At 36.3% G+C, this 11,663-nt stretch overlaps 1 protein-coding gene across 1 annotated transcript in view; it reads left to right on the top strand.

Annotated features, from left to right (window-relative positions):
• The first annotated feature begins 449 nt into the window (after window positions 1–449).
• Window positions 450–11,663, top strand: part of RSPH14 (radial spoke head 14 homolog) — a 97,915-nt gene continuing 86,701 nt past the window's right edge. Inside the window, exons 1-3 of the mRNA XM_086474444.1 lie at window positions 450–648; window positions 2,435–2,537; window positions 2,734–2,852. Coding sequence (XP_086330570.1) covers window positions 450–648; window positions 2,435–2,537; window positions 2,734–2,852 — 421 coding nt within the window. The remainder of the gene's footprint in view (window positions 649–2,434; window positions 2,538–2,733; window positions 2,853–11,663) is intronic.

Here is an 11,663-nt window from a genome sequence, read left to right as displayed (position 1 = left end):
TTAAAAGAATGCTTTTTTTGAAAAAAGGCCATTTGTTCACATTTGCTTTAATATTACTTTGAGCCCTTTCTCTGGTTTGGGACATTGGACTACTTCACTTTAACCCTTGGAAAAACATTCCCTCCTTCACCTTGCAATTTTAAGCTTTCTCGCTCGTTTTTTTTTTGTTTGTTTTTTTTTTTGTTTTTTTTTTACAGTTTTCATTAGAAAATTAAACCAGATAAGACAATTCAGCTGATGGACGTTAATGCAGATGACCATGAATCGTTCCAGCTTCTTCTTTCATAGCTTCCTAACGATGAATGTGTGCTAAAATAGCTCTTCTGGGACACAGAGCACTGTTTAAAGTCAGTAGTTGTCTTTTTGGTACATTATCTGTCCAGTCCCCAGGTACAGTCATTTTGGAGTATTTTTAGGGATCGGGAGAATCTTTCCCAGGAAAATCCGGGATGGCACATGCTCGTATCTCAGCCAACCTCCCCCCTGATATCGATCCCACAAAAGCTCCTGTTGCATTCGGAAAGAGGGCCCTTCCTAAACTGCAGGAGGAGTTACATTCTCCTGATCTGCTGACTCAGCAGCGGGCATTGATGGCGCTCTGCGATCTGGTCCATGACCCAGAAAATGTCTACCAGGCAATAGAAATAGGTAAGTGATCTGTTGTCATACGCTTTGACACAGTGGTGGTGGTGGGGAACCCCACTTTTGTGCACTACTTTTTTCCTTGCAGTATCTTCAATGACACAAAATGGCCATGAAAATTTTTCCGTTTTAATCTCTTTTTTTGCCTTAAAAAAGGAAAGAATGTTATAGTGTCATATACATGACAGTTATTTTAAGAGTATCCTCATTTTAGGATTTACCAGTGGCTCAATATGGGTTTTATCAGCCCCTAAATACAAAAGTAGTGCAGAATCTTTTTTTTTTTTCTTTTGTTCATTCTGAATTTTAGCTAGTTCCTAATGCAGGCTAATTAAAAATTTTTAAAAAAATGCTTAATTAGTCCAAAGTTAGAAACACACCCCCCACCACCCCCTTGCCACTTAGTTAAATCTCATTTGCCTGGAATTTTTTCTAATCCTACTGTCTATGAACCTTTCAGAAAAAACCAAAGCAGTGGATTTATGAATTTCTAATATCATAAAACTACTAAAAATATTTTATTTAGAAAGGGGAAAAGAAAAAGCTTTTAATTATCCTAGAGCATGGAAGAAAGGCAAAATCTCTGTTGGTTTTTTTTTTCTCCTTCATTAGACATTTTCTACCACATATGACTTAGGAAGTGTTACCTTCCTGGTTTTTTCATGCTTGAGGTTCTCAAAATACTCCTGTCTCAGGTCCCATAATAATAACAGGCAAAAAACTCTCATGAACATTTTAATTAATAATTAATAAAATAATATTTAAATAAGGTTTACAAGTTCATTTGCCAAATATATGAAGTCATCTTTTGCCATTCATTCCTGCAGCAGTGAATAGCATGGCACATCCACATCTAACTTTAGCCAAGAGACAAAACATCAGAGCTTTTTATGCAGAACTCCTTCTCAGAAATGCCTTTGTGATTGTAGAATGAGACTGTAACAAAAAACCTCTGGAGCTTCATGAGAAGTTAAGATACAAGACAATATAACCAAATTTATCATACTTGTCAGGATTATATGTAGCCACTACTATTTTCAAAAGCTTTTATCCCAGCGCTTGGAAGAATCCTAAGTTTGAACTTTGGAAAAAAAAAACCCACAAGCTTATCTTCGCAATTTTTAGCATCTGTTGTGTATCTACATCGCTCATTATGTAACACTGAAGAAGTCGTCCTGTTTGCCACTGCTTTTTTCTCCATTTAGTTCCTTCACATTTTTTTCCTCATAAAAGATAGCAATAATTGTGTTCAAAGTTTATTACTTTATTGTTTGATTAACAGTAACTGAACAGTAACAATGCAAGATTGTTTGTTTGGGGGTTTTTTGGTCAGTGCTGTGTGTGTACACACATAATCATTAATGGTTCACCAAATGTATCTCTACGTGTGAAAAGCAACACTGTGTGTTTTTACATAGCTAATGCTACTACTAAACAAAGTTTAAAAAAATGTAGGCGTCAAGCCTGCAAACACATGCTTTTCTAAAAAACATCAATAGCTCCACTGACTTGAGCTATTTTTAGAGTTATGTCACTTCATAAATATCTGCAAGATTAGGATTTATCTCGATACAGAAGTCAGCAGTTGTTTGTAGCATGGCATTTTTGGCAGTAGGCCTTGAAACTTGCAAGTTTCTTCCCTACTTGAGATATTACAATGAGAGTTTCACCATCAGGACAAGATGAAAATTCTGATTGTTTGCACTTCAAATAGTGAGACAGAAATGAGTATTCGTATTTCAAATTGATGTTGAAGCTAAGAAATGTTAAAATGAACTATTGTGTCTCACAGGATTCTTGGACAACCTGAAGACTTTGCTGCTACATCATGACAGTACTGTCCGACAAAAAACAACACAAATCCTCTATATAATGGCTAGACATAATGTTGGCAGGTAGGTGTAATTCCAGAGTGTACTGAATGGTAAGGGAAGTGATAAAGACATTTCAGTGAGAAATAAGAACAGAATATCTACGTTTTGGCAAGATAGGTGCAATGTAAATAAGAGTATTTAGTTAAGATTAAGCATCTTGCAAATTATATGAGTTATATTACGCTTAGTTAGATCTGTCCTCCAATGTTGTTTGTAGGCAAGGCCTGATACAAAATGGAGTGATTTCTGCCCTCACTAAGCTCTTGGATGATCCAGTAGATATCTGTCGGAAGAACACGCATCAGATTTTTGAAATGATGGCAAAATTACCTGAAGGTAGGGATTTTTTCAGTAGTTAAGTATTCAAATAGGCAAAGCAGATAGGTGAATTTACGTAATTCCGTGTGTAATATCTTCCAGATTTATTTTGTTCCATTTTCCTTGAAATTCATATTTAAAACCAGTATCTTTTATAGTTTTGCTGATTTTAATTTTCTTTAGTTAGATTTCCAATGAGAATTTGTTCTTTGGGTTCTATCAGAAAATTTGAACAGGTATGACTCTCATCTCTTTTATGGTGGAGACAACTATGTTTTCTAGAGCTGTTTTTGCACTTCTAAAAATTTGCAAGTTCTGTAATAATAGGGAGAATACTTAGCCAAAGTACAGAAAATGCTTTTCATAGGTAAAAAGTGAAGTGCCCCGTGATAACATAAGATATCTGTGAATAGTCCTGTCTATGTATTGTGGGGACTGATCCTGCTAGATCTGCAAATTTTCTTAGGGCTTGTGTAAGTTAAGGCTACCTGCTCAAGATACATGGTGTGTGGCCTGCATGCTTGAATTTATATTTCAGAATCTTGCATCAAAAATTCACTTTGACCTCTTTTGTTCAAAATGATGATCAACTGTTCATCATGGTGCGCTAATTTCACAGCACACAGAATTTGTAGGGAGTTTTTCTGGTGTTAGGAGTTACAAATTTTGTGAGATTTGTTTTATGCCTTCCCCACTCCTTGCAAGCACTGGTGTAGGAGGAGGCAAATGAGCAAGTAAGGGCACCATTCATTGCACTGTGTAATTCACAGGTTATGTATTAATGTGTCTTAGACTCATAGGCACTGTTTCTTAAATGTATGCTTTGAAGTTCCTTTCAGGTGGTGAATTTAAAAAAAGAAAAAGCAAACTGGGGGTGATGCAAGGAACAACGAAGAAGTTTGCTTTTTCTGATGATTTATTCAAATACTGTTTGCCCTTAGGTAGTATTGTTAAATGAACTTGGTAAGATATGAAGTTAAAAATGTGATAAATCACACCTAATCTCAGATGTCAAATTGACCTAATCATCTTACACCCCCTGTATAGCAGGAGAAAAATCAGTATCTAAAAGGGCAAAAAGTCTGACATATCATAGGTGCTCAGTTTAGGATGAAATGAGTTCTGCTCTGGTGATGTCTGTTTATCTCCAGTGAGATAAACAGAAGCTGGGTTGATTACATCAGAGTCAGGCATCTAGCGTTTAAATGCTTCAGTCTAAATAGAGGAACCCAAGCTGAGAATTTGGCTTTGACTTGCCAGAATAGGTCATTGTACTTTTGCATGCTTCCTTTATATTTATTATGTATCTTTATAATTTTCTAAATCTTTTACACACTAAGGGAATTTATGCTGATTTGTTACTTTTATTTCCAGATTCTATCCTTATAATTTCAATAGTTTTCTAATCTGAACATTAATCTTAAACTTTTCTATTCCAGTTAATGAAAATAATAATTTTAAAATTAAAATTTCGGTATATAGAAATTATCAATTAAAAAGCCATACTATTTAAATTCGTGGGAAACTATCTTGTCTGAGGAATTTTGTTACATTACTGGTGGTTAAAAAATAATTAAATGAATACTTAAAGCCTTGCTGAATAAATGTATATGAATTCTAAAAGTATAAAGATGTATTTTTACATGTCCTACATAACTGAATCCATATGAAGGATATTAATATAGTGGGCTAAACAACTTTGTGAACATCAATATAGAAAACTAGATTTTCTATTAATTTAACTTCACTAGCCAGTTTACAGATTTCCAAATCAAATGAGACAGGGACTTGGTATAAGTAAATTTTGTCCTGTCTGACTGCCTTTAAAGAATTCTGTTCCTTAACTGTGTAGGCAGATAGATACCATCCTGTGAATGTATGGGGATCATAAGTGAAACTTACAGGAGAAGCAAACTTAACTGAAGTAAATGAATGTTGCCAAACCTTTGCAGATCACTAGGAATCATTAGCCATTCATCCATACTGGCTAAGGCCGCCGCCTTCACACTTTTGGAACGTCACAGTTCAGTCCTGAGCCTTGCTGTTCAGTCACTGCTGTACTGAACTTCAGTATTAATGCTGACCTTCAGATCTGGCTGGATCTCTAGCAGGCTAATGCAGGAACTTACCTCTTTTTGCTGATGGAGTTTTCGGATGTCTGCATGATGCACAACTTGACTGGAAAGGTTTCGGTTTAAACAGGGAAACTGCCTCAGGGTTGGTGGCTGCTATACATGCTGGTTTAGATATGAATTTGAGATTTACAGATGTAAACTACAGCTCAAGTTAGATGTAAACACCTGCCTGCTTTTAGGTTCTATCTCCCAAAACTGAGTGCCTTTACTAGGTAGGTTGGAAGTTTGGCTACAAAAGCAGAAAACATTCACTGGAGGATGAATAAAAGTTCTAGAGGGGAAAAAAACAATTATAAAAAAAAAAGCTATCCCTGTAGTCCTGAGAGGAAGTGAAGGCTTTTTTTTTTTTTTTTGGTGTTTGCAGTCAGAGACTGACTAAAAAGCAGGGACTAAAACCAAGGGTTATATAGAAAGCGTTTTATTAGAACCATCATTTCTATTGAGACTTACTGTAGCAGTAAGCGACACTAGCTCTTGGTGGTGCCAAAACATAAAATGTTGCTTATTAAGAATTCCACACAAATCAAAATACATTGCCCAAACTAGAGGATATGTAATGGTACACCATACTGCCACTCAGGTCTGCTCCCATTGTTCCATCTTTATCCCTGCAAGCATCTGAATGTGTCATCTTAGGTCAGGAGCCACTAGTGGGAACTGTCACAACTGTAAAGCCAGTTTGGTGATAAATCAGGAAATGTGAGATTATACTATACAAGTAGAAATCAAGTTGCCTTCTGGAGTGGAAGGATTATCCAACCCCTGCTGAGCTGAGAACTTAGCAAAAGCTGAGAGCTAGCTGCGGCAGTGTCTCTCCTCAAAACCTTGCCTTTGATTGAAGGCAAAGGATTCACAGCAGCTCTGAAGTGAGCATGAGACTCTGCCAGACAAAGACCAGCTTCCAAATCATGTCACAGTCCCATCTTAGTGAAAGTTGCTTATATTTACAAGAAAGGCTACAGTTCTCTGCGGGGTAGTTGCTTTTCAGTGAGGCTTTTTTTGAGCTAAGGCTGATACCTGTTTCTTCATTTTACCTCTCCCAATTCAGGTACTGGTGGCAGATAAGAATCAGGTTTTCCAAATCACATTAACATCAAGACTTGTTTCAGGGAATGGTTCTGGAGTCTTCCCTCCAAAAAGCAGAAAAGAGTAATTAGTAGTATGAAAAGGGGGCATTTAAATAATTGTAAAATTAGTTATTTGTTAAATTCTGTGCATCAGTGCCTTCATTGCAATTTCCATCTAAATGTAAGTAAGGAGAATACCTTTATTAGAAACCTGATATTTATGTCTGTTTTGAATAATTTTTTTCCATTCATTAATTCTCAACATTTAGCATAATCCTAATTTATTTGCAGTGATCATGCTCTGCATGCATGCAGGCCAACCTTTTCTCTATTTCCTGCCCCCCCCTCTTCTATTTATATGAAATTAAAAATTAAAGTAGAGGAACTGTTTACATCTGTGAAGCAAGTAGAATTTAATCTTTATCTTCTGATCCTATATTCAAATCTCTCAGAAAGCATGATGTGTCTAGCAGTCGCTTTATAGCTTGCTGGAGTCATACTTTTCTAGGTGAAATTCTCTTCCAAAGCTTAATTTCTTCAGTTATGAAATGATGCCAAATTTTTACTATTTCCTCTATCAATATTTGCGCTATTAAAAGCCTCCAAGACTTGTTCAGGGTAGAAGTCCTTGATTAGATTGAGTTAGTCTTGCATAGCTTTCTATAGACCAGATTTTCATACAATGTCCTTTGACAGTTTTGGGGGGACCGGGGGAATAGAAGAAACCTGCAATCCTCAGCCTGTCAGATATGTACAGCCTAGAAGATCAGTAGTGTAGGAGCTGACCTAGCACATTGTCAGTGAAAGCACATCTGAGTAATTACCTGTAGAAAAAAGGTGTTTTTCTGAGCCATGTATTCTTTTTATTTAGATAACAATGTAACATATATAAAAATATATATGTGGTGGTATTTAAGGGTTGGAAGGTAACTCCTTGAGCAGAATTGTCTTACTGTAGAATGGACTCACATACAGATGGCTCCTTGCAAGAAAGCAGAAAGGTGCTACAACTGTTTCCTTTGCTGTGAGACAATTTGGGGAATTACCAGGGAGACAGCAAATATTTTTAAATAGGTAGTAAGAGTTGCAAGGCCTGACATAATTAATCTAACATATTATTATAGATACAGAAATAGTCTCTGCCTGGCAATTCATCCTTCTTCAGCTAGCCAAGAAACTGTCTGTCCTCCTCTCTGCATTCACTTCTACACCTCACATCCAGATAATGAGATAGGACGTACCTTGTATCAGCTGCAGGAAGTCAGCAACTAACATACCGTTCCAGAGCTAGATTTCTGATGTTTTCTAGAGCCGAGGTAATTTACAGCAGTATGTTCCGCACTAGACAAAAAGGAACACAAGCTGTACATGCATTTGGCATGAAGTGTAGTTCTTTTTGTTAAATGGGAAGTGGTCAGTGAATCCAGTTAGCTCAATGCCAGGCCACTTGGTCTTTCTCCAAACAGGAGTAATTTAGGAAAATGTGGTTATTTTAAGCAAATCCACTTGCAGACTGTTTTTAATTCCTAAATTTAAGGATGCATACCAGTATCCTCCAGGAACAACGGGATCATTAAAAACCAAAAGGTGGGAAAATCCACAAGGATTGCAAGAACACTGAGCAGTAACATTTCCAGAAGAAACAACAACTTAGTGGCAGGAATTAATGGACAGAACAAAGACAAAAATAAGAGATATAAGTATTCACTGGAGGATAGAAGAGGGAGAAGAACCAGCAGCAGGAGAAAACTAGGGACACAGGAAAAATTAATAGCAAAACTTTCACTCTTTGTGAAAACAATTAGTTGACTACAGTACTTAACAATGTTAGTGACAGGGTGTTATGCAATGATGAATTACCTGGGCAATAACAACTGCAAAAATAGTTCTAGGAAAAAAAGTCCTTCTCTAGGATATGGTTAATACTGGAAAATTTAATAATTCTTACCCATTATCTGTCTGTCTTTTATGGGTATTTAATCGTTTTTGACAAAGATTGAGATGTATTGCATGGGGCAATGGATTTTTAAGCTTGCCAGAACCTCTATTTGGGAACAGTCCAAAAGAGAATATTTCTCCTCCTTCACTGACCCTCAGTGTCTCCACTACTCCACCCTTGGAAAATCATAGCCAATCAGATCTGTGGATAAGGACCGTTTAAGGATACCATTTTCCCTTTGAAACTTGTTTTCCTATATGGAGTACAAATGATAATATCAAGGACAGATGGCATTCTTATTGCAGCAGATGGAACATCTCTTCTGTGAATGTCATTGTTGCCCAGGTGAAGTGAAATCCCGGCTGTATTAATGCACTTCTTTCAGGTGGCAGTGCGCTGTGTCACTACTAAACCTGAGAACTGAGAAAATAGATGCAAATTTAATTGCGTGATTTATCCAGGTGGACAACTAAGAGTCAAGGGATTTCATTTCAGCACCTGTCTTTGGCCCAGACTTTTTGGTTTTAATTTCCATGTGCCTCAGTTTTCTAATACAACCAGAAAATAGAATTACTTCTGGGTAGAACAGAATTTGTTTTAACATCTTGAGTTCTTCAGATAGAAAACAGAGTAAGCATGAGCTACTTGGAATACTAAGATCAAAAACATCATAGGAATTAAATGATTAGAGAGTTAATAGCAAGAAATTGCTATTCAGAGAACATAATTATGTAAATTGATTATTTAAACTAAATTTACTGCTTTATTCCTCCCCATGCCTATGCTTTTCTTAAGCCAAGTAGGAACACATGGCAGTGCTTCAATTTCTTTTCTGCTTCCCAAGATAACCTTCATTAAATGAGGAATGTAACTGACTGCTTTTCTTTAGAAATACCCTTAGGCCTTTCTTAAAATACCACAGAATCACAGAATGTTAGGGGTTGGAAGGGATCTCTGGAGATCATCTAGTTCACCCCCCCTGCTAGAGCAGGTTCACCTAGAGCAGGTCACACAGGAATGCATCCAGGTGGGTTTTGAACATCTCCAGGGAAGGAGACTCCATATCCTAGGTTCTCCACTTCTGTTGTAGGTTGCCTGTAATGCTTGTGCTGGAAGGACCTTCTTAGGTGAATAAAGATTTATTTTTTAACATAAAATGTGTCTTGCACCTGTCATAATTGACTACACTTTTGTTTTTAGTTTTCCTCTCCAGCTTTCTTACCTTGAAGCTATGCTTTAATGATTGCCCGTGTTTTCTTGTCACTTCTTTAACTCATCTGAAACTGCCACCGTATCATGAAAGCTAGAGGTGAAGGAGGCACAACATCTAATAGTCCATTCATTAGAAAGGGAAGCCCTGGCTCATTTTTTACCATTTTCACAATTCAGTTGGCTAACAGGATATTACATTGTAGAAAGCAATTCAGCCTAGACATACTGTGCAATTTCTCAAGTAAGTGACAGCACTTTAATGGTAAACAAAGCTTAGAGGATCCTGTGCTAGCTCTGTGGACTGTACTAGCAATTACCATATAGAGCTTTGAGTAAACTCACCAAGTCAAGCAGCCTGACTGCAGCTATCACAAGCAGGCGATAGCATCTTCTCATTACAAGAGCTAAGTACCCTGGGTGGCATGACAGACCTTTTATACCTTCAAGGCACAGCCTCATTGGCTCTTTTGTCTCTGTTCCTCAAGTGTAAGAGTTGACAGGGAATGCTTAAAGGGGCCCCATGTCTTCAGTACAGGGGTAAAATGACTTGTTCAAAACTAGATAGATTTTTCCCCATTATCGATTATGTATGGACTGAAGAGTTTTGAAATTCTTAACACATGACTTGAGCCTCAGAGAGTATTTTTGGTTATGGTTGCATTCTCTAGCAAGGTTGAAAAAGATTATTACTTGTACCATTGCCTTCAAGAGTATTGTAGTTCTGGCAGTCCCAGCTCATTAGCTTAAGTCTCCATGTCACTTAGAAAAATCCTAGCTTGAATTTAGATATCCTCAAACAGGCCAAAAGAAGGATTCTTAAATATAAGGTAGGAAAGAGTAGAACTTTTTGTTGCATTTTGTAGAAATGCCGAGAAGCGAACAAATGAATGAAATTATCCAAGCAGTATCAAATATTTTCAGCTGGTCTTAGAAATTTTAATGGGGTGAAGGGTTCTAAGTCAAATTCTGTTTAAACTCCAGGGATATTATTTATCTTGCATCCTCTAACAATCATTTTTATGAGTTTATGCTGTTTGTACAAGAGTTGCAGCTTTTTCTTAATGTACATCCAGACTTTTAAAGATTTCAGTTAGAGGATGTTCTAGAAGAACCTTGTTATAGCCTGAATGGATGGAATTTTCAAGAAAACTTCAATGAAAAACCATCAGTAAGACTTATGCTGATTGATCACTTTATATGGTCACTTTAAAAAAATATTTAGATTTTTCTTAAAGCCTAATTTTTCACAAGCATGAGCTAGGCAGAAATTCGTATTGATTTTGGAGACTTGCTTAGAGCTCAGCAGTACAAAAATATAAACATATATTTCAAGGTTTTTTCAATCTTTAAATACAAGTTTAGGAGACCAACTTCAGGTGGTGTTCAAAAATGTATGTATATGCTTATACCTAGACATGTATTTCTAAGCATAGACATCCGTGCAAAGTACCTGCTTGTGTAAGGCAATGTGCAGGTAGGGTTCTTATGTATCTTGCAGATACCATGGAATTTTCTTTCCTGGTATTTCCTATAGGTCTTGATCTATAACTTCTTTCCTAAAATTGGTACTAACCATCTCCCCCAAAAATATAACAATAACATGCATTCAGAATTTGTAAATATATTAAATGGGAACACACCCCTTAAATTTCACTGAGTTGCTCAAATGAAATTGCTGAATGTTGGTGAATAAACTGAGGAAAAAGATCTGGAGCAACTAAACAGAACTTAGCAGTGTGTCATAAAGGAAAGAAAACTTCACAAACATTATCCAGTTAAGTAACTGTCATAATACTAATTAATGAACACGCTATAGACACATTAAGTATGATTTGAATTATTTATTTTTTGAAGTGGACAATTTAGATGTTGATGTAATTAACCATTTTGTTTTAAATTTCTTAGAGCCCTTGGCTGAGATTTCTTGCACTAATTATAGTACATAGGGGGAACAAAAGTAAAAGGTTATTTTCCAGTGTGCATGTGTGTCTGTGTCTCTGTGTATGTATGTGCTTTACAATTATCAAACATATATTTACACACCAACTTTACACTGAAGTCTTTAAGAAGTCTTTTCTATGGCAGGGGAAAGAATCAACTGACCAAAGACTTAGGTCTATATGATCCATTTGAGATTTTTCCAGTATAGTCCCACAGAGCTTCTTATGCATTCAAACTTTTGCTGGAATGTTACTCCATCCAGTAGTGTTTCTTTATGAGATGAAACCTGGAGCTGAGGAATGCATCTCTTCAGTTTCCTTAACTTCACTAAACTGTAAATAATTTAAATTATTAAATTGAAATATCAAGACATTTAGTTATTGTTCATATCGCTCATCTTTAACCTTCTAATAATACATCACATTTTTAAAATAATTTAAAAAAAAAACAACCAAAAAAAGACTTTGGAGGCTATATACTACACAATCTCCATGGCTCCTGCTTCTTGGGAAATCTGTTACAATATTACAATTCC

Source organism: Leptosomus discolor, chromosome 16 (assembly GCF_034619465.1).
Source record: "Leptosomus discolor isolate bLepDis1 chromosome 16, bLepDis1.hap2, whole genome shotgun sequence".
Taxonomy (NCBI): domain Eukaryota; kingdom Metazoa; phylum Chordata; class Aves; order Leptosomiformes; family Leptosomidae; genus Leptosomus; species Leptosomus discolor.
The sequence above is the reverse complement of the archived record's forward strand: the minus strand, read 5'-3'. Positions and strand labels throughout refer to the sequence as shown.